Consider the following 23396-nt stretch of genomic DNA (forward strand, 5'->3'; position numbering starts at 1 on the left):
CAACAACCTCTGTCCGTACCACCCTCGCTCTACTCGGCCACATGGCTGTGTGCACTTTCGTGACGAAGCACGCAAGACTCCGCATGCGCCCTCTCCAGACTTGGCTTGCCTCAGTTTATCGTCCGCGCAGGGATGCCCTGGAATGATAGTCGCAATCCCAACAAAAGTGCTGGACTCCCTAAACTGGTGGCTGACACCCTTCCTGGTGTGTGCCGGTTGCCCGTTCCACCCACTGCAGCCTTCGGTGTCACTAATGATGGACGCTTCATCCCTGGGCTGGGGTGCACACTTAGGGCACCTTCACACCCAGGGCCTTTGGTCCTTGCAAGAGCTGAGTCTGCATATCAATGTCCGCAAACTGAGAGCGGTCCGATTGGCGTGCCAGACCTTCCAACACCATCTACAGGGCCATTGTGTTGCGATTTTCACGGACAACACAATGGCCATGTATTACATAAACAAACAAGGCACACAGTCTTCCCCCTTTGCCAAGAGGCGATGCGACTGTGGGACTTCTGTATAGCCTACTCGATAGACCTCGTAGCCTCCTTCCTTCCAGGAGTCCAGAACTCTCTCGCGGATAACCTGAGCAGGTCCTTCCTGTCCCACAAATGGTCCATCCATCTGGACATCCTTCTTTCTGTATTCCGGAAGTGGGGCTTTCCCCAAATAGACCTATTTGCCTCCAGGGAGAACAGGAAATGCCAGGTGTTCTGCTCCCTTCAGGGCCGCTCCCCGGGCTCTCTATCGGATGCGTTCCTGATCCCCTGGAAGGGACCTCTTCTCTATGCCTTTCCACCCTTTCCCCTAGTCCACAGAGTCCTGCTCAAGCTCCGCAGAGACAGGGCCAGACTGATCCTGATCGCTCCGGCATGGCCGAGGCAGCACTGGTATTCCATGCTGCTAGACCTGTCCCTAACGACTCCGATACCACTGCCACTCTGCCCGGATCTTATAACACAGGACTTCGGCAGGCTTCACTACCCGGACCTGCAGTCCCCGCACCTGACAGCATGGCTACTGTCTGGTTGAACCAATCTGAGCTCCGCTGCTCTGCCCAGGTTCAACGAGTCCTTTTGGGAAGCAGAAAATGCTCCACGAGGACGACATACCTCGCCAAGTGGAAGCGGTTTTCTCTTTGGTGTACACAGCGTTCCCTAGTTCCTGAGGCCATTTCGATCCCTATTGTCCTGGACTCCTTGTGGTACCTCAAGGAACAAGGCTTGGCACTCTCTTCAATAAGGGTGCATTTAGCTGCAATCTCCACCTTACATCAGGGGGAGTCGAATAGTTCCACCTTTTCTCACCCGATAGTTTCGAGGTTCCTTAAGGGCTTGGAGCGCCTCTACCCACCAGTTAAGCCTCCTTCCCCTACCTGGGATCTCAACCTTGTCCTTACTCGGCTCACAGCCCCACCCTTTGAGCCCTTAGCCACTTGCTCGCTTCTGTACCTGTCCTGGAAGATGGCCTTCCTGGTAGCTATCACATCGGCCAGATGGGTTTCGGAGCTCCGTGCTTTAATGGCAGACCCTCCATATATGATCTTGCACAAAGATAAGGTACAGCTATGCCCGCACCCGGCTTTTCTTCCCAGGGTGGTCTCTGCATTCCATATTAATCAGGATATTTTTCTACCGGTCTTCTTCCTGAAGCCGCAGGCATCACGCAGGGACCAACAGCTTCACACCCTGGATGTCTGCCGAGCCCTCGCCTTTTACATCCAGAGGACAAAACCCTTCAGACGCTCGCCCCAGTTATTTATAGCAGTGGCGGAGCGTATGAAAGGTATGCCTATATTTTCTCAGAGGCTCTCATCATGGGTACCGTCCTGTATCCGGATGTGCTACGACTTGGCCCATGTCCCGATTGGCCATCTCACCGCCCACTCTACTCGGGCTCAAGCCTCCTCGACCGCCTTCCTGGCGCACATTCCCATCCAGGAGATATGCCGCGCAGCTACCTGGTCGTCAGTGCATACGTTCACTTCTCACTATGCGCTTGTTGCGCAATCGAGAGACAATGCCGCCTTTGGCTCAGCGATCTTACATTCTGCAACGTCTCACTCCGACCCCACCGCCTAGGTAAGGCTTGGGAATCACCTACTGGAATGGATATAAGCAAGCACTCGAAGAAGAAAAGACGGTTACTCACCTTTGTAAATGTTGTTCTTCGAGATCTGTTGCTCATATCCATTCCACACCTGCCCTCTTTCCCCACTGTCGGAGTAGCCAACAAGAAGGAACTGAGGAGTGGCGGGCCGGCAGGGGTATATAACCGGCTCCACGGCGGTGCCACTCCGGGTGCGCCCTGCCGGTCCACTGAGTGTTGCTAGGGTAAAAGTCTCCAACGAACGTGCATGCGGCGTGCGCACACCTACTGGAATGGATATGAGCAACACATCTCGAAGAAAAACAGTTACAAAGGTGAGTAACGGTCTTTTCATACAAATAGGATGGCCACACTCAGTAGATCATAAGTTTTGTAATAAGAACATAAGAATGGCCATACTGGGTCAGACCAAAGATCCATCCAGCCCAGTATCCTGTCTACTCACAGTGACCAGTGCCAAGTGTCCCAGAGGGAGTGAACGTAACAGGTAATGATCAAGTGATCTCTCTCCTGCCATCCATCTCTACCCTCTGACAAACAGAGGCTAGGGACACCATTCCTTACCCATCTTGGCTAATAGCCATTAATGGACTTAACCTTCATGAATTTATCTAGTTCTCTTTTAAACCCTGTTATCGTCCTAGCCTTCACAACCTCCTCAGGCAAGGAATTCTACAGGTTGGCTGTGCGCTGTGTGAAGAAGAATTTCCTTTTATTTATTTTAAACCTGCTGCCTATTAATTTCGTTTGGTGGCCCCTAGTTCTTACATTATGGAAAAAGTAAATAACTTTCTGCACACCACTCATGATTTTATATACCTCTATCATATTCCCCCTTAATTTTCTCTTTTCCAAGCTGAGAAGTCATAGCCTCTTTAATCTCTTCTCACATGGGACCCTGTTCCAAACCCCTAATCATTTTAGTTGCCCTTTTCTGAACCTTTTCTAATGCCAGTATATCTTTTTTGTGATGAGGAGATACGGGCGTACCATGGATTTATATAAGGGGAATAAGGTATTCTCCATCTTATTCTCTATCCCTTTTTTAATGATTCCTAACATCCTGTTTGCTTTTTTGACTACCACTGCACGCTTTGTGGACATCTTCAGAGAACTATCCATGATGACTCCAAGATCTCTTTCCTGATTAGTTGTAACTAAATTAGCCCCCATCATATTGCATGTATAGTTAGGGTTATTTTTCCAATGTGCATTACTTTACATTTATCCACATTAAATTACATTTGCCATTTTGTTGCCCAATCACTTAGTTTTGTGAGATCTTTTTGAAGTTATTCAGTCTGCTTTGGTCTTAACTGTCTTGAGCAGTTTAGTATCATTTGCAAACTTTGCCAGCTCACTGTTTACTTCTTTCTCCAGATCATTTATGAATAAGTTGAATAGGATTGGTCCTAGGACTGATCCTTGGGGAACACCACTAGTTAACGCCTCTCCATTCTGAAAATTTACCATTTATTCCTACCCTTTGTTCCCTGTCAGTTCTCAATCCATGAAAGGATCTTCCCTCTTTTATCCCATGACAACTTAATTTACATAAGAACCTTTGGTGAGGGACCTTGTCCAAAGGCTTTCTGGACATCTAAATACACCATGTCCCTTGTCCACATGTTTATTGACCCCTTCAAAGAACTCTAATAGATTAGTAAGACATGATTTCCCTTTACAGAAACCATATTGGCTTTTGCCCAACAATTTATGTTCTTCTATGTGTCTGACAATTTTATTCTTTACTATTGTTTCAACTAATTTGCCCAGTACTAATGTTAGACTTACTGGTCTGTAATCGCTGGGATCACCTCTAGAGCCCTTTTTGAATATTGGCATTAAATTAGCTATCTTGCAGTCGTTGGGTACAGAAGCTGATTTAAAGGACAGGTTACAAACCATAGTTAATAGTTCCGCAATTTCGCATTTCAGTTCTTTCAGAATCATAGAATGTCAGGGTTGGAAGGAACCTAAGGAGGTCATCTAGTCCAACCCCCTGCTCGAAGCAGGACCAATTCCCAACTAAATCATCCCAGCCAGGGCTTTGTCAAGCCTGACATTAAAAACCTCTAAGGAAGGAGATTCCACCACCTCCACAGGTAATCCATTCCAGTGCTTCACCACCCTCCTAGTGAAAATTTTTTTCCTAATATTCAACCTAAACCATCTCCACTGCAACTTGAGAGCATTACTCCTTGTTCTGTCATCTGGTACCACTGAGAACAGTCTAGATCCATCCTTTCAGGTAGTTGAAAGCAGTTATCAAATCCTCCCTCATTCTTCTCTTCTGCTGACTAAATAATCTTAGTTCCCTCAGCCTCTCCTCATAAATCATGTGTTCCAGCCCCCTAATCATTTTTGTTGCCCTCTGCTGGACTCTTTTTCCAATTTTTCCACATCTCCTGTAGTGTGGGGCCCAAAACTGGACACAGTACTCCAGATGAGGCCTCACCAATGTCTAATAGAAGGGAACGATCACGTCCCTCGATCTGCTGGCAATGCCCCTACTTATACAGCTCAAATTGCCATTAGCCTTCTTGGCAACAAGGGCACACTGTCGACTCATATCCTGCTTCTCGTCCACTGTAACCTCTAGGTTCTTGAGTGAACTCTTGGGTGAATGCCATCTGGTCCTGGTGACTTGTCACTGTTAAGTTTATCAACTAATTCCATAACCACCTCTAGTGATACTTCAATCTGTGACAATTCCTCAGACTTGTCACCTACAAAGGATGGCTCAGGTTTGGGAATCTCCTTAACGACCTCAGCCATGAAGTCCGAAGCAAAGAATTAATTTAGTTTCTCCACAATGACTTTATTGTCTTTAAGTGCTCCTTTTTATATCTCGATCGTCCAGGGGCCCAACTGGTTGTTGAGCAGGCTTCCTGCTTCTGATATATTTTAAAAAACACCATTTTATTATTACCTTTTGAGTTTTTGGCTAGCTGTTCTTCAAACTCCTTTTTGGCTTTTCTTATTACATTTTTACACTTAATTTGGCAGTGTTTATGCTCCTTTCTATTTACCTCACTAGGATTTGACTTCCACTTTTTAAAAGATGCTTTTTTATCTCTCACTGCTTCTTTTATATTGTTGTTAAGCCATGGTGGCTCTTTTAGTTCTTTTACTGTTTTTTAATTTGGGTTATACATTTAAGTTGGGCCTCTATTATGGTGTCTTTGAAAAGTGTCCATGCAGCTTGCAGGGATTTTACTGTAGTCACTATACCTTTTAATTTCTGCTTAACTAACCTCATCATTTTTGCATAGTTCCCCTTTCTGAAATTAAATGCCACAGTGTTGAGCTGTTGAGGTGTTCTTCCCACCACAGAAATGTTAAATGTTATTATATTACGTCACTATTTCCAAGTGGTCCTGTTATAGTTACCTCTTGGACCCGCTCCTGCGCTCCACTCATGACTAAATCGAGAATTGCCTCTCCCCTTGTGGATTCCTGTACCAGCTGCTCCAAGAAGCAGTCATTTGAAGTATTAAGGAATTTTGTCTCTGCATTTCGTCCTGAGGTGACATGTATCCAGTCAATATGGGGATAATTGAAATCCCCCACTATTATTGAGTTCCTTTTTTTGATAGCCTCTCTAATCTCCCTTAGCATTTCATCGTCATTATCACTGTCCTGGTCAGGTCGATAATAGATCCCTACTGTGTTATTCTTATTAGAGCATGGAATTACTATCCATAGAGATTTTATGGAACATGTGGATTCATTTTAGATTTTTTGCTTCATTTGTTTCTACATTTTATAAAGCAGTGAGCAAGCAACCAGGGAGCCTTACAAGAGACCTTTTGCATAAAGCGTATTCTAGTTACATTATATTCACCCTCATTAGCATATTTCCATAAAACACATGGATTGCAACATCATAATTATTACATTACAGTTACTCTAAATGTTAACATCTATTGATCTCTGAATTAACAGAATATAGCCACAGATGGGAACCGTTTGTTTACATTGTCAGCCTCTAACAATATATATGTAAACAAAAAAAATACAATAATTATCTATTAATATGTCTCTAAAGGTTGAATCTGGGTTAGTTAATCTGCTAGTGGTTCACTCCTTCTTGCTCAATGTCACACCTCCATTGTCTACCATCCTGGTTTCAGTCTGTTTACTTGCCAGACAGAGACAGCATGAATACCAAGGTGCCAGTCTCTGCCGATGTCCTATTTTTCTTGCCTGATGGACAAACATGAAGCATATTCATGCCAGAGTCCCTTTCCTCCCATGTACACCCAACACAACCATGAGTGTATCCTTCATATGCTGGGGATCCCACATGGGTGACCACACAATGCAACGTGCATGGACACCAGGAGGCCAGGATGCATATCAGTCTCTTGGAACTAAGAGCAGTCAGTAAGCCTGCAATGGATTTCTCTCATATCGTCCTGACATGTCCAGATAACATCAGAGAACATAATGGCTGTCTTCTATATAAACAAACAAATGAGGACTGAAATCTCTTCCTCTCTGTGTAGAGATGATTCAGTTATGGAACTGGTGTATCTGGAACCACATCACACACTTGGGAACATACCTCTCAGGTGCATAAAACTCACTAGTGGATAATCTCTCAGTAGGCACTTATTTACTGACCATGAATGGGAGATGCACAATTCAATGCTAAATGAAATCTTCACTCATTGGAAACACTATTTTGAGACTTGTTTGTCTCAGTGATGAACAAGATGTTCAACATCTACTGCTCCACAGCAGCACTAAATCGGGACTCCAAGAGAAATGCTCTTCTGCTGTCCTGCTACGCTTTTTCTCCCCTCCACTGGTATTCCCAGTCCTGCAGAAGATTTGTCATGACAAAGCATGAGCCATTCTCATTGCACCCAAATGGCCTTGACAGTTCTGGTTTATGGACTTCCTACAAATGTCAGCCTGTTCTCCTGTAGGCATCCAACCCTTCCCCGATCTACTAACTCAGTAGAATAGTGGATCAGACATCCCAACCCTGACTGTTTCACCTCATGGCTTGGTATTTGGATGGGTTCAGACTTAGAGCATTCATGTTTGACGGCCATTCAAACTATTGTCAATCACAGCAGAAAAGACTTCCCCCTTCCCCCCAAAAAATGCCACCTGGCTAAATGGAGGCATTTCTCCACCTGGACACAACAAAACCAGTTATACCCAGAAACAGCTCCTGGCTCTCACCAACCTGGGTTATGCTGCAGGGTGACCCCAGCACACACCCTAGTCCCAGATCTTCCACCAGGAATGTATGTCCTGTACTGTCCAGCCCTCTGCTGAACACTACAAATATATTAAGTCCATTATTCCTTTAAGAGAATAATATGCCAGTTTCATATCTTAAATAGTTACCAACACACTTCAGTCTAAAAACACTGGATTAGATAAAACAATTTAAAAAAAGTTTAATAACTACAAAGAGATTATGAGTACAAATAAGGCATAAAAATCAGAAATGGTTATAAGAAAAATAAAGATAAAACGCTTACTAGTGCCTAACTTTACAAACTATATTAGATTCAAGCAAAGTTTCTCACCACATGCTGCAGCAGATTGCTGATAAAACTCTCAGGTAAGGACCTCTCCCAGAGTCCAATGGCTGTTTACTTTTGTCTTCTCGGGTTAGGAGAATGAGGTGGGTAGGGAGAAAGAGAGGGGTATCTTGGGGTGTTTGTCCATCCTTTTTATAGTTTCAGTCCCCTTCTTGAAAAAAGTTTCCAGCTGAGAACCAGGAGACGGAGAGTCTATGTGGAAGGATATTCTCTTGCTGTTTTTTTCCACATGTTTGAACTTCTTTTGTTTTCCCTTCTTGCGTGATGACTCTGCTGTTTAAATGCAAATTAAAGCAAGCACATGTTCCTTTGTTTAAGACAGACCTGTTTAACAACTTCTGCTTGGGCAGGGCTGTAGGGTTTGGAGCATGTGTTAATAACATCATACAGGGGAATTTTATAACTTCACATAGTGTTATTGCACGTTTTATCTGACAATACTCACAAGCCAATTATGAGTTTTCAAATGATATATACTTAGTATAATGATTATTAGAATGGTGTGTAGGGTGTAAACATGGGTGTATTCCATCACAGACTCATCAACTTATTTTTCCTTGAAATGTTCACTCTATTTTGTATTCTTTCATTCTGTTCTTTGTCTCTCCCCTTCTCCTGTATATTTTCTCTAACACTAATTCTGATAATTTATACTGTCTGTTTTTCAACTTGCTGTTCAGAGTGGCAGATTAATTTTCCTAACATCCTTGAGAAGGAGGTAGTATTCTCATTTTACAGATGGGGAAACTGAGGCATTTCCAATGTCAGATTGTGTATTCAAGTAACAAGATAGGGAATAAAAATTGGTGTCAGAACCATGTTCACAGCTGCTGATTCCTAGGTCCGCATTCAGACCACAACTTTTTTTTCTGTCGATGCTTTTCCTCATGTGTGTCTGTCCTTAATCCATGTTCATTCAGTCTTCTCTATACTATTCTCCATATTGTTGCATTTTTCCCATTCAGAAATTATCTTCAATCCAGTAGGATTTTACTCTTTCTGCAGAAGCCTGGGGACAGAGAGTGCCTCTTGTGTCTCCTGCACAATAGATGTGTGGTCTTTCTGGATCCTCTCGCCCCACTTGCTCTAAGGCACCTCACTCTGACTAATCAGTGTTGTCAACTCTTGTGATATTTTTTGAAAGACTCATGATATGTGACATTTTTTCTTAAAGCCCCAGCTCCTTGAGTCAAGTCATTATGTGAAAATATCACCTTTAAGTAAGTTTTTAGCCCTCATGATTGAGAAATAAAGCTTGAAACTGTGACCATAGTGTACTGTGAAGGCTCAGAGACTAGAAGGTAAACAAAAAGAACCCAAAACTTATTTTTAAGCCAATCTCACGATTTTTTTTTTTTTAAGTCCTCACTGTCACGCTGTCTGGAGTGGCTCACGACTGAGTGCCTACCTCAGGGCAGACATCCCAAACTGGTGGTGTGTTTTATAACACTGGTCTACAATTTTTGAGAAATCATCTGCTTCAGAGATAAAATGTGATATTTATTATGTATTTTGATGTGCTGAATTCAAATATGACAATTAAAACAACTGATTGGCTACTGTTTCTAAGATATTTAAGTTTTTACATTTTATGTCTATGTATATTGTGTAGATAGTAGAGTTTTAATCATAAATTGTAAACCTAGATCTTTTCATGTGTTTATGGTTGCTTTACATGATATTTCACCTGTCCTGTTTATGTAACACTTTAAAAATCAGCAAAAGGGTTCTAAAAATAAATTTTTTTTATGAAACAAAAGGCAAAAAAGTATTATGTACATAGTATAGTCCTATTCAGCGTCTACTCGGCGCTTCTTGGCTTGTCTCTTGTATTCAATAAATGGAGCATCTCGTCACTGTCCAGCAATAGTCTGCAAGCATTGATGGGCTCCATTTGCCCTGATAGCCTGCCAGGAGATTCCACTGCTGTAGTCTGGAGCCCAACAGCTCTGCCTTACTCTTGGGTAGTTCCAAATCCCTGACAAGGTCATTCAGTTCACTTTGTGTTATGAAGTGTGTTTCACAGGAGAAGGATGGGAGAAAATGTGGGTCCTGTGACATTGATAGTTCAGGACCAGAAGTTTCATCCTCTTCCTCTTCCTCGTCTGACTCAAGTGAGAATGATTCTGGTGCATCAGGAACCGGCAGTCCTTCTCCGTGGGGTACTGGGCGTATAACTGATGGAATGTTTGGATAATGCACAGTCCACTTTTTCTTCTTTGACACACCTTTCCCAACTGGAGGCACCATGCAGAAGGAAGAATTGCTGGGATGATCTGTTGGCTCTCTCCAAATCATTGGCACTGCAAAAGGCATAGATTTCCTTTTCCTGTTCAACCACTGGCGAAGATTTGTTGCACAAGTGTTGCAGCATATGTGTGGGGCCCACCTCTTGTCCTGATCTCCAATTTTGCAGCCAAAATAAAGGTGATAGGCTTTCTTAACCATAGTGGTTATACTGCGCTTTTGTGATGCAAAAGTCACTTCACCACAAACATAGAAGAAGTTATCTGCACTGTTCGCACAAGTACGAGGCATCTCTGCTCACTTTAGCTAAACCGAAATGTGTCCCTTTGCAAAATCAAACACTGACAAATAAGAGAGCACAACACTGTATGATTTCTAGAGCTGATATAGGGCAATTTGTTCAGCAGAGTGATGTAAGCTTTGTTATGATTGCATCATCCATGACTTCTAGGAATAACATGATGCAATTCATATCATGTATGACGCAATACCAGCTTCAGATTGCATCATTCATTGTTTTGCCTAAAAAGCAAGTACTGTCCAAACCCAGTCATAGATTTATTCATAGATCCAGTCAAAGATGTATTTTAGTCATTTCTGGTTTAAATTGAGATCCCTTCCCTTTATAACTCACTTATCCTCCACCATTCCCAAGTCAAGGGTCGTATATACTGACCCAATACCATATCTTGAAAACTAGAGCCAATCAACAATTTTAAGCATCATTTTCATTCTCAGTGACCCAGAATTAGTAAAGTTGGACTACATTTGTTTCAGAAGCATTTTGGCTGTAGAGCAGTGTTAGATTTCACCAAGCCAGTGACAAATATGAACTCCTGGACTACTGTGACAATTTTACCATGGAGAGACAGACAGTCCCTTTAGACTCTCCAGTCCATCTTGCCACCCAGACAAACTGGACTTTGTGATAAAATGGTTACTTACATCAAAAATGACATCACATTTAGATTGTTTCTAGTCCCAAGAAACCAGTCACTTTCCCCAGATCAGTTGGTACACTAGATCAGTGGTTCACAAACTGTGGGTCACAACCTCATTTTAATGGGGTCGCTAGGGCGGGCTTAGACCTGCTGGGTCCTGGAGCCTAAGCCAAAGCCTGGACCCCACCACCCAGGAATGAAGCCTGAGCCCCACCACCTGGGGCCGAAACCAAAGGGCTGAAGCCCTGGGCAGCGGGGCTCAGGTTACAGGCCCCTTGCCTGGGGCTGAAGCCCTTTGGCTTTGCGCCCTCCAGCCCAGGGTGGTGGGGCTTGGAGTTTGCCCCCCCCCCCCGGGGTGGAGGGGCATTGGCTTTGGCTCCACCACCGAAGGCAGCAGGGCTCAGGCAGGCTCAGGCTTCGGTCCTCCATCCTGGGGTCATGTAGTAATTTTTGTTGTCCGAAGGGGGTGACTGTGCAATGAAGTTTGAGAACCCCTGCACTAGCTCTTACACCAAAGAAAACGCTGGTAGCCAGTTCTATAGTAAACTAAGTAAAGGTTTATTAGCTAAGAAAATGAGATTAGAGTTATTGAGAGGTTAAATAAGGTAAAATATATGCACAAGTGAGTCACAGTTTGTAAGTCCAAATGCTGGAAGTTATATAGTAAACTACCAGTTCCTCAAAAGTCTTTTCAAGGTACCCAGATTACCTCTGGGGATCTCCGCTTTGTATCAGGTACGCTTCCCTGTAAGAGTCCAATCAGTACAGAGATGCAGGATCTTTCCTTGAATCCATACTTAGAGCTTCTCACTGAAAACAAGCTGACAGTCACTACCCGCATGGGCCTTTCCTTTGATGGTGGAGTGAGGAATGAATTTTGAGTCTTTGACCTCTGGTCATCACATATGATGACCACTGGCTTCAAAATTAGCACTTTTCTGTTTAAAGTTCTTTATTTGCATTCCACAAGGCTTCTTTCTTGTTTGATGCGTTATTTAGTTACAGGGGTGTATACAATGTAAATATTTGCTTCTGTGTTATAACGGGGATACAGATAAGTGAAAACAATGCAAGTAACATCCCACTAGTTTTCAGGAAGTTTAAGCAGCAAATACACTCTTATACCTTTAACAATCACTTCGATCTATATACTAATACACAAGTGAATTTGCCTGGGGCTGGCATGAACTGGCACCTGGTCTGCCAGTGTCACACTGACTCCTGACTTTTGAAAGGGTTGGAATTAGCAATACTGCTAATACAGCAGAAGGTCTCTTATGTCTATAAACCCCACTCTGCTCTCAACCAATTGGCAAGGATAGCTCCTGTCTTGGAGAAAAGAGTATTGTGGTGATACTCACCAACTGTGCTTTACGTTCAGACCTGACAGTGTGAGCAACACTGACCAGGGAAGCAACAAGTTCTTTGGGAGTATGGGGTCCTGGATCCCCAAGTTCACCTTTTGCTTTGTTGGGTCATGCGAGCCTTGTAACTTAATAACTGTGAATATAATAGAACTGACCAGCACCCTTTTAAATAATTTCTATTGTCAGTATCTCATGTGGCATTGATCAGACAGTTAAAAAAAAATTATCATCCCTCCAAAACAGAACTGGTGAACTTTTTGAGAATTAAAACATGGTTGAAAGCAGTATGTATGTAGTGGGGGGGCGGGAGTTATACATTGTTTTTTCAAAGATTTCTTATTCTTATAATTCTATTTCTACATCATTTTCTCTGCCCATCCCCTCTTTTTTTATTTTTATTTTTTTAAACAGATGAAACATGTAAAAGAGAGACTTGGTGAAAATGTACAAGAAGAGGTGCTTCTGCTGTGTCTTGGTATCACTTCAGGAGTCGGCCGATTGATCTTTGGCAGAGTTGCAGACTATATTCCTGGTGCCAAAAAAGTTTATTTACAGGTACAGCTTCTGCATGATGATTCAGTAGACTCACGGTCAGCTTTGTGTACCTTTTATTATTTTGCTTGTTCATATTTTTGGCAATAAGATCTGAGCTGGTGATTAGAGCTATGCAAAACCATTCATTTTCATTTTAAATGTACAGTATGTGTGCAATGAAAGTCACAAATTAGGTGCATGTTTGCTGCTACTAACATGTAAATTTTTGTTGCAGGAAAATTACAGACTTTCCCTATTGAGAAATGCAATTTTCATGAGAAATTTCGGAGAAAAACTGCTTCTTTTTCTGTGTAATAGCAAGACTTTTGGCATTCCAAAACTGACTTTCAACTTCATTTGGAAAAATGGGAAGCAAAATGACTGATTTTTGCCTTCCTGAAACCCATATTGTTCACTAGTTTCACCAGCATTTTTTTGAGTACAGCTCTAATGGCGACACATGAAGTCATGTGTCCCTCATAATAACTTGTGTGATTGCATGCAACCTTACTTTTTTGAGGCAAATGTCACTGTTTTTGGTATGTTATCTTCCTGCTGTATGCATTACTTTTCCTCTGAGTTAGAGAGCATTTCAAAGCAGGTAGCTTGTCTGCCCTGCCAACTAGAAGAGGGCACTATACTTACAGAAAAATGCATTTGTCTAGATACATAATAGAAAATTACCTAGAAAATGTTATGTGATTCCTTTTTATTTAAAACAGCTTTTAATGTCACACACACATATAATGTAAATGTATCTTGACAAATGATACTCAATCTTGGGAAAACATGCAAGACTCAGGTTTTTTAGCACAGTATATTCTTACTAGTAGCTGAAAGCTCATGCTGTTGGACAGGTCTAATTCATAGAGACATGAATGATTTTTTTTCTTTTAAGACAAAAATGGCCGAGAACTTAAAAATTGGATGGTAACAGACCACGAATCCCAATGATGATTGAACCTGGAGATATTCTAAACAAGATGATCTCCCAGCCATGCTTGTAGGTGTTTCTCCATCACTTCACACTCTGTGCTGACATTTTAGGTTTCAGAATGATATTCCTGGAATCCTTTTATATAGATTAAACCATTCAGACCCTTGAGAGTTTGGTTTGCAAGGGAGTTTATGAACTACACCCTACAATTTGGTCTGCAGGAACTGGAAGTGAACAAAATTCCTTTTAAGTTTTTTAAATTCAAACCATTAGGCAGAATGTGTATGCAGTTACCAATACCAGGGTCCTCCAGGACTAAGTGCATGAGTCTCTAAAGCTTAGAACTCCTTTTTACCTTTGCTTTTGAAGGAGAAGGGGCTTGTGATCTACCTCACTCTTTCCTTCTAGAGGCAGGTGGCCATAGATCCCATGCTGTTTGGAGGTTTTAAGTGGCTGCTTCCTTCCCAGTAGCGTGCTCAGGGGGCAGAAGTTATGGGAATGGATGTCTTTGTGAGCCCTTTGATGAAGGTTTCTGAGGGAACAGGATGTGCTAAGGACCTCTGCTTTTAATAGCGAGAAAACTCTTCTGTTGCCAGCTGGTTCTGTTGAGCTGAAGTTCAGAGACATGCTGTAATCTATTTAGCATAGTAGCTAGAGAACTGTCTTGGGGTTCCCTAACAACTGCATGCGAGAAAATACACCCTATAATACCTAGGGTATGGATGCTAGAGAAGCGTTTCCTAGTGATACTGCACTAAAAAGTCAACTAGTCTCATTTGGCTGCAAGTTATGTTTTCCCTGTTCCTTAATGTCCTGTTCCCATGCTAATAAGACTTGTGAGTGTTAGATATGTACCTTAAAGACCCTGATGGAGGAAGTGGCTGTTTGTCATCCTCCAAAACCCCAAGGAAGTGGCAAAAGGAGCCACTTGGCCCATGCAGAAAGGACAGGGACGTGCATTTCTGCCCCTCAAGCCTACAAAGACACCTAAATTTGGGGAGAGAGTGGAGGCTCACAGGTTTTCCAGCTGTGCAAACAATTTTGTTTTGTATTCATTAAGGTATTTTGTGAAAGCCTTGGAAAATATGAGTAGGTTTGAGGTTTAATGCAAATATTTTGCACAGGTCCAGTTCTGAAGGGTTTTTTAGGTAGTATTAACTACTTCAAAAAAGAATGGGAAGAGAAACTTATTCAGAAATAACAAGAGAGATGTTTAATGGATTTTAATTGCACTGCATTCAATGGACAGTGCTGCTGTGAAAGACTGCCTTTTTGTAGATGGACAAATCTTCATTACCATGGCTATGTACGTTTACTCACATTTAAGAGATTCAAATGAGGAGGATGAAAGAACACTGAACATACATTTGGACTGATTTATAACCTACTGTAACACTTAGGAGATTTTATTATTGCTATGACCAATTGCAAATAGGCAGAAAAGAGAAGTTGCACGTAGATTAAAAGGCACCACAATCTTATCTCTTCATCTGATAGTTGTCAAACTTGCAATAATACTCATTAAGTTCTGTAGCCACATCATTTACTTTGAAGTATCAGTTGTTGCTCCTGTCATAAACAGATAACTAAGGGTTAATGTCTCTTTCACCTGGAAAGAAGTAATCTGAACCACCTGACCAGAGGACCAATCAGGAAACAAGACTTTTTCAAATCTGGGTGGAGGGAACTTTGTGTGTGAGTCCTTTGTTCTTGGGTCTTCTGTCTGCCTCTCAGCTATGAGAAGTGATTTCTGTTTCCTGCTTTCTAATCTTCTGTTTCCCAGTTGTAAGTACAAAAGATCAGATAGTGAGTTATATGGTTTTTTCTTTTGTATTTACATGTCTATAGTTGCTGGAGTGCTTTGAATTGTATTCTTTTTGAATAAGGCTGTTTATTCATATTTCTTTTTAAGCAATTGACCCTGTATTTGTCACCTTAATACAGAGAGACCATTTTTATGTATTTTTCTTTCTTTTTATATAAAGCTTTCTTTTTAAGACCTGTTGGAGTTTTTTCTTTAGTGGGGAACTCCAGGGAATTGAGTCTGTACTCACCAGGAAATTGGTGGGAGGAAGAAGTTAGGGGGAAATCTGTGTGCGTTAGATTTACTAGCCTGACTTTGCATTCCCACTGGGTGAGGGGGGAAGAGAGTTTAACTCTCGGTACTTCTGTTTTCCAAGGCTGGGAACGGGGAGGGTGGAGTCCCTCTGTTTAGATTCACGGAGCTTGCGTCTGGGTCTCTCTCCAGGAACACCTGGAGGGGGGAAGGGAAAAGTTTTATTTCCCTTTGTTGTGAGACTCAAGGGATTGGGTCTTGGGGTCCCCAGGGAAGGTTTTGGGGGGACCAGAGTGCCCCAAAACACTCTAATTTTTTGGGTGGTGGCAGCTTTACCAGGTCCAAGCTGGTAATTAAGCTTGGAGGTTTTCATGCTAACCCCCATATTTTGGATGCTAAGGTCCAAATCTGGGACTAGGTTTTGACAGCTCCAAGATTTCCTTTTCTGTAGATGGCTAGGGTAAAACTCTGACATTCTCTTCCAGGACATAGATTTTACTAATTAAATAACTATGGATCTTCTGTTTCAACTAATTTTAAAGAGAGGACACGTATGCTCTCTCTGTCTTATTAAGGCAGTCTCCTGCATCTGTCTCTTCTGCCTCAAAGCAGCACTTTTAAGAGGTGAAGTGAGTATTCACCATCTCTCCAAAGTGGTATGCTAGTTTTTGAAACAGTCCACCAGTAAATTCAGCATTCCTTCATCCTTCACATTTGTATCTCTTAATTGAGAGAGTAGATGTGAATAATCATGGTAATTGAGATTTCTTTGGCTACAAAAAGACAGGCAGTATTTTACAACAGTATTATCCACAATGTGTTCAATGTGCCAGTATCTAATATCTTCAGCAAGTCTAGTTATGAATTAAATGGTTGACTAATGCAACTAGATATCTACTTTCCACTAATATTCTACCATCTTGTAGTGAAATGATTTACAAGGATTCTCCTTTGCAAATTTTTAGCTATCTGCTACATTTTCTTTATCCTTCTTTAGGAAGTCTGTTTTGTAGAAGTTTGCTTCCTAAACAAGTAGTTTGGTTCCATGACAATGCCACCTGAGTCTTTTAGCCTATCAGGGTTAGTGTTTTATTTTCGCTTCTGCTTTAACTACAGCAAGCAAAATGAACTTGAGTATAACCCTAACTGTAAGATCAACCAGTGTGTGTTTATGGTTTTGTTTTTTATTTTGTTTTATTTGGGGGTAGGTGGTGGGGAACACATGGAACTTGAGGTCTATTTTGGGTAGTGGGAGACAAAAAGAAGAGAGATAAAGCTTTCTGAATCTATCTTTCCTCCTTGCGCTAGTTATTTGCCCTTGGCTCTATGTAAAATGCATTTCCACATTATGACAATTAACCGTGATTGTGATCAAGGGATTCTTATCATATTTTGTGTTTCTCAGCCTTTTACTGTTTAACTATTAAATGTCACAGATAAGATGGATTCAACTTTGTCTATACTTGAATGATTGGTTAATCTGAACTTTGTCTAAAATGGTCACCATCACTTTGTCTAAAATGGTCACTGTTTTTTCCTCATCCAATGGAAGTTGCTTTGGAACACAATTAGAGGCTTATTGACAATGGTTTTTATGTAACCACAGAGATTTTGCTTTTATAGGAGCAAAATTGGACTGCTTTTAGAAGAGCAATATTGGACTACATCAGCAGTCCTCTGCTTACACTTGGCCATGATTCTATCTCCTAGAGTGGTGATCTAGTACTAGAATTTGTCTTTGATAGCCAGACCTATTTTTGCCACTGTTTTAGTTAAACCTGCTGAAAAACAAGTCTAATTGAAGCAGTGGCAAAAATTAATCTGGCCAGCAATGTCTTGTCTACACTTTGGCTCCCAAGAGTTCTGCAGAAATGGCCATAGAACAGGTGGGAATTCTTTTGTAAATTTCCCTAGTGTAAACACTGCCTGGGACATAACAGGATTGGGAAATCCCCCCCCCCCCCGAAAAACTCTTTCCTCTGTTCTGGCATTCCTATGAAAAGTACTGATTTCTGCAGATAATTCGCAACACCGTGATTCCCTGAATATGCTACAACATGTTACAATGCCCGAAAGAGGTTTATACTCCTGGTGGAATTATGCACCACTGTGCAGCGCAGAATTTGCACAGGAATTAATGTTCTGTGCAGAATTTCCTTTCCCTCCCACACAAATGGGTTGCAGAGCTGTTAGCTGCTGCTACTGCTGCTTTACCTGGCAGAGCCCAGCTCCCCAGCTTGCGAATAGAAGACACTGCCAGGATAGGGAGGAGGAGCTGGATAGTTCCCAGCAGCTGCAGATTTAAAAAAAAAATGTTGGTGTGCATGGAAACTGAGTTATCCATCATTACTGTGGAGTAAGTAGAAGAAACTTTGGCAGGAAGCAAGGAACTGTTTTTTTTGATTTTTTTTTTTTTTTTTTTTTGGCGGGGAGGGGGGAATTATACAATAAATATAGGCGGCCAATTTAATTGCTCATAGTTGTTATGAAGCCTGCATTTACTTCTTATTTTAGAACTCTCGTTGATTTGATGTGATTTACTTTTTTGACATTGTCTAGGTGATATCATTCTTCTTAATTGGCCTGATGTCCATGATGATTCCACTGTGCAATTCCTTGGGAGGTCTCATTGCTGTCTGCCTCTTCATGGGTCTGTTTGATGGCTGCTTTATTTGTATCATGGCTCCCATTGCCTTTGAGCTAGTTGGTGCACAGGATGTCTCCCAGGCCATAGGATTCCTGTTAGGACTCATGTCAGTACCTATGATAGTTGGTCCACCCATTGCAGGTAAATGTTGGGACAGTCTGTAGTCTGTATCTAACATAGATCTATTTACATTAAATTTGATTTTTCAAGTATTCATTTTCTGAATTCAAGATGAGATACAAGCTTTTAAGATGAGACAAAGGCTGAAGGTTAGTTGTGTGCCATTTTGTTGGCTCTAAAATGTACGGTAGGATATCTTCTTTCCCTGGATTATTGATTTACCTTTAGTTTCCTAGTTTACTTTTGTCCTGGAATTCTTATTTGTCCTTGGTATCTTCAAACACATAGGTATAACAGTTTATCCTCCCAAAAGGAAACACAGGCTTTCAGATTGGATTTAATGATCCGATATTTTCCCCATTTCTGAGTGTACAAGCCATAACCTGTAATCCTCCGATCATATGTGCAACCAGCTTAGACTGCTACTACACTGCACACCATTGGCAGCAGCATGTAGGTATGTATAACTACCTGCTGCAGTGAAAGACAGGCTCCATCCACATTGTGATGTGTAGCTATGGGCTTGTCTACATCAGAAAGTTGCAGCGCTGGTGAGGGAGTTACAGCGCTGCAACTTTGAGAGTGTCCACATCTGCAGGGCATCACCAGCGCTGCAACTCCCTGTTTGCAGCGCTGGCCGTACTCCCGTTTTGTCTCGGGTGTAGAGGATCCAGCGCTGGTGATCCAGCGCTGGTAATGCAATGTAGACACTCACCAGCGCTTTTCTTGACCTCCGTGGAAGGAGGAAGCCTCTGGTAATCAAGCTGGTTTCCTTTCCCGGTTTGCTCTCTCGGTCCCGGAGCCAGCCAGCAAACCGCAGGGAAGGAGACCTGCTTGCTCGGGGTTCCGGGACCGAGAGAGCAAACCGGGAACGCCGCGGTTTGCTCTCTCGGTCCCGGAGCCAGCCAGCAAACCGCGGGGAAGGAGACCTGCTTGCTCGGGGTTCCGGGACCGAGAGAGCAAACCGGGAAAGGAAACCAGCTTCGCCGCGGTTTGCTCTCTCGGTCCCGGAACCCCGAGCAAGCAGGTCTCCTTCCCCGCGGTTTGCTGGCTGGCTCCGGGACCGAGAGAGCAAACCGCGGCGTTCCCGGTTTGCTCTCTCGGTCCCGGAACCCCGAGCAAGCAGGTCTCCTTCCCCGCGGTTTGCTGGCTGGCTCCGGGACCGAGAGAGCAAACCGCGGCGTTCCCGGTTTGCTCTCTCGGTCCCGGAACCCCGAGCAAGCAGGTCTCCTTCCCCGCGGTTTGCTGGCTGGCTCCGGGACCGAGAGAGCAAACCGCGGCGTTCCCGGTTTGCTCTCTCGGTCCCGGAACCCCGAGCAAGCAGGTCTCCTTCCCCGCGGTTTGCTGGCTGGCTCCGGGACCGAGAGAGCAAACCGCGGCGTTCCCGGTTTGCTCTCTCGGTCCCGGAACCCCGAGCAAGCAGGTCTCCTTCCCTGCGGTTTGCTGGCTGGCTCCGGGACCGAGAGAGCAAACCGCGGCGAAGCTGGTTTCCTTTCCCGGTTTGCTCTCTCGGTCCCGGAACCCCCCTTGAAGCCGCCCAACAGCGCTGCAGTGTGGCCACATCTAACACCACTTGCAGCGCTGGTTGCTGTAAGTGTGGCCACTCTGCAGCGCTGGCCCTATACAGCTGTACTAATACAGCTGTAACAACCAGCGCTGCAAAATTTTAGATGTAGACATAGAGACTATGTGTCAGTGAAAGGCTTTGTCGGAGGGAAACCATGGGGAAAGGTTTTGCAGTAGGGAACAGCCAGAATCTTTCCCTGCTGCCTCCCACTGCCAGAACTTTTCCCTTCTGCTGGAGTCTTTCATTGTGACAGGGAAAGGCTCCGGCCAGGGGCAGCTCTAGCCATTTCACCGCCCCAAGCACGGCGGCATGCCGCGGGGTGTGCTCTGCCGGTTGCCGGTCCTGCGGCTCCGGTGGACCTCCCGCAGATGTACCTGCGGAGGGTCCACCAGAGCCGCCTGCCGCGCGACTGGCAGAGCACCTCCCGCGGCATGCCACCCCAAGCATGCGCTTGGCATGCTGGGGCCTGGAGCCACCCCTGGCTCAGGCAATGGGCAGGCAGTGGGTAACTACCCTGCTAAAAATATTGTCATAGACAGGAGGAGGCACTGCTTGGGTGAATAGGATACATAGTCAAAGAGTTCAGGCGTGGCCTTATTGTACCCACTTAAGCCGTGCCTCACAATCTACACTGCTGTTTATACCTGTGCTAGAGGGGCAACTGACGTGGGCCAGCTGCAAGTGTTTTACTGCAGTGTAGACATACCCAAAGAGTCCAGTTCCTGGGTAGTATAATGGTTGGCATAACACACACCCTTGCAGATGGGGTTTTAAAGTTTGTGTGTGGTATAAGAAGGGTAATGTTGTTTAGGCTGTGTAGGTCTAAAAGGAACACAAGTTCCCAGAAAAATAAAATGTTATATCGCTTCTTTTTATACAGTCTTTAGCATTCATGCATTTTGCTTGCACTCAATCTGATTGGGGCTTTTGTATGCTACCATAAAATAAATATTTAATAATAATTAAAAGGGATGACTAGTAGGATGTAATTTAATTGAGAACTATTGTAGGATAATAATAAATATTTAAACTAGATTAAATTAAAATTTTGCTCAAATTACTTTAATCAAACTATCATTGATATTTAGGGCATGTCTACACTTACCTCTGGAGTGATCGATCCATTGGGGCTCGATTTATCGCATCTAGTGAAGACATGATAAATCAGCCGCTGAGCTCTCTCTCGTCGACTCTGGTACTCCACCGGAGTGAGAAGCTTAAGCGGAGTCGACAGGGGAGTGTCAGCAGTCAACCTACTGTGGTGTCTTCACTGCAGTAAGTAGCTCTAAGTCCGTCAACTTCAGTTACGCTATTTTTGTAGCAGAAGTTGCGTGACTTAGACTGACTTAGTTCACCACCCTCCCACCCCTTGTGTAGACCAGGCCTTACGTGGCCCACTAACATCATTCTATTACTACATATGTTTTTTTTAAATCTTTGCCTGGTTAATAACTTTAGTTTACATTTGACAGAAATGACATTAATTGTAGTGCATGATACCTCATTCGAAGGCCAAAAGAAGGCAAATATGATTTTATACTTGGACATATTTTTCAAGATTAAAATGTTAGTTTTTGTTCAGTAAAATGTACTAATAAACAAAATGTTTTATACCTTTTTAATATTCACTTTTATAATTTCAGCATTTATTTGTTTCTTTGTGAAAGTAAAGATTATGACTTTTAGGGTGAAGGTTTTCTCCCTAGAGAGAGGTCAATTTATTTTAATCTTTCTATTTCTAAATTATGGCCCATTAAGGGAGTAAAGCAGGACAACAAACTTCAGTGTTTTTCCTGTGATACACTATGAACGTGACAATTTTTGGGAAGGGGTTTGTAGCTCAGAAGGCACATGGTTCCCAGGTTTAGCATAGGAACAAACAGATAGCCCAGAAGAAACACATTATCCTGTTACTTAAGGCACTGAGCTGCAGGAGACCTAGAATCTTGTCCTGTGATCTGTCGCAGATATCCTATATGATGTTGGGCAAGTCACTTAAACTAGAATTTGGAGAATTTCTAGTGGGCTCCCACAGCAATAGATTCTCATCCAAAGGTTGTTTAATATTTTTTATATCTGGAAGAAAATATAAAATCACTGTTGATAGTTTGCAGATGAGCTGCCAAATAATAACTAAGGCAGTGGTACAGACTGATCTGGATTGCTTGGTAAATTGAGTGCAATCAAATGCATATTAATCTAGCCAAATGCAAACAATATATCTAGGAACAAAGAATTTAGGCAATATTTACATAATTGGAGGAGTATACCTTAGAAAGCATTGACCATGACAAGGATCACGAGGTCATTTCTGAAAAGTAGCTGATTGTGAGCTCCAAATGTGGTGCTCTGCTAACCTGATCTTTGGATGTAACAGTATGGAAATACTGAGTGGCAGTAGGAACGAGATATTAACTCTTTAGGTGGCTTTGGTTATACCAGTGCTGAAATATGTATCCAGGTCTGGTGTGAACACTTTAATAGGATGTTGACTAGTTGGAGAGGATTCACAAAAGAGCCACAAGCGTGATTTGTCATCTGGAAAGCACAGTTTAGAGCGCGAGACTATGAAGGAGTGCAATCTCTTTAGCATATGTAATGTAATGTTTAAGAGCTAGTTTGATCAAAGACTGTTATTACCTGCAGAGGGAAACAATATCTTATTTAATTTATCAGACAAAGACATAACAAGATTCAGTGGTTAGAAGTTTAAATCAAAAGTTCTAAATGGAAATAAGATGTAGAGTTTTAACAGTGAGGGTAATTAACCATTAGAACAGATTTTCAAGGGTAAATTCTTCATCACTTGGAGTCTTTAAATCAATTCTGGATCTTGTTTTAAAATCTATGCCCTAGTTCAGCCACCCATTATTGGACTAGATAAATAAATCATTAGGTGAAACTGTATACCTCTACTATGCTAGAGGCCAGACAAGATGATCATAAATAGTTCCTTCTAGCCTTAAAGTCTCTGAATCTATGAATAAGCATGCTTAGAATAAAACCGCAGCAGCTACATTACATATTAGTGATAATTCTCTATTTCCCCAGGTATACTGCGTGACTACCTAGGTACCTATGATGTAGCATTTTACCTGGCTGGAGTTCCCCCCATGATTGGAGGAATTATATTATCTTTCATCCCATGGGTTCATGAAAAGAAGAAGGCGAAAGAGAAAGAAAAAGCTGTTGATGAAGAAACAACTAAGAAAATGCTGGAAAATGAAAGCACTTCAGCCTCAGGCACAGCAGAAAAGCCCAGTAAAGAATCTGAATCTAATATTTGATGCTTTATCTTTTCACT

At 42.7% G+C, this 23396-nt stretch overlaps 1 protein-coding gene across 2 annotated transcripts in view; it reads left to right on the top strand.

Moving 5' to 3' along the window:
• The window catches only part of SLC16A10 (solute carrier family 16 member 10), a 179339-nt gene that overhangs the window by 153000 nt on the left and 2943 nt on the right, over positions 1–23396 (top strand). For both annotated transcript variants that reach the window (XM_030556130.1, XM_030556131.1), the window contains 3 exons: positions 12643–12786; positions 18318–18546; positions 23144–23353. In XM_030556130.1, the coding sequence (XP_030411990.1) occupies positions 12643–12786; positions 18318–18546; positions 23144–23353 (583 nt within the window). The remainder of the gene's footprint in view (positions 1–12642; positions 12787–18317; positions 18547–23143; positions 23354–23396) is intronic.

Source organism: Gopherus evgoodei, chromosome 3, assembly GCF_007399415.2.
Source record: "Gopherus evgoodei ecotype Sinaloan lineage chromosome 3, rGopEvg1_v1.p, whole genome shotgun sequence".
Taxonomy (NCBI): domain Eukaryota; kingdom Metazoa; phylum Chordata; order Testudines; family Testudinidae; genus Gopherus; species Gopherus evgoodei.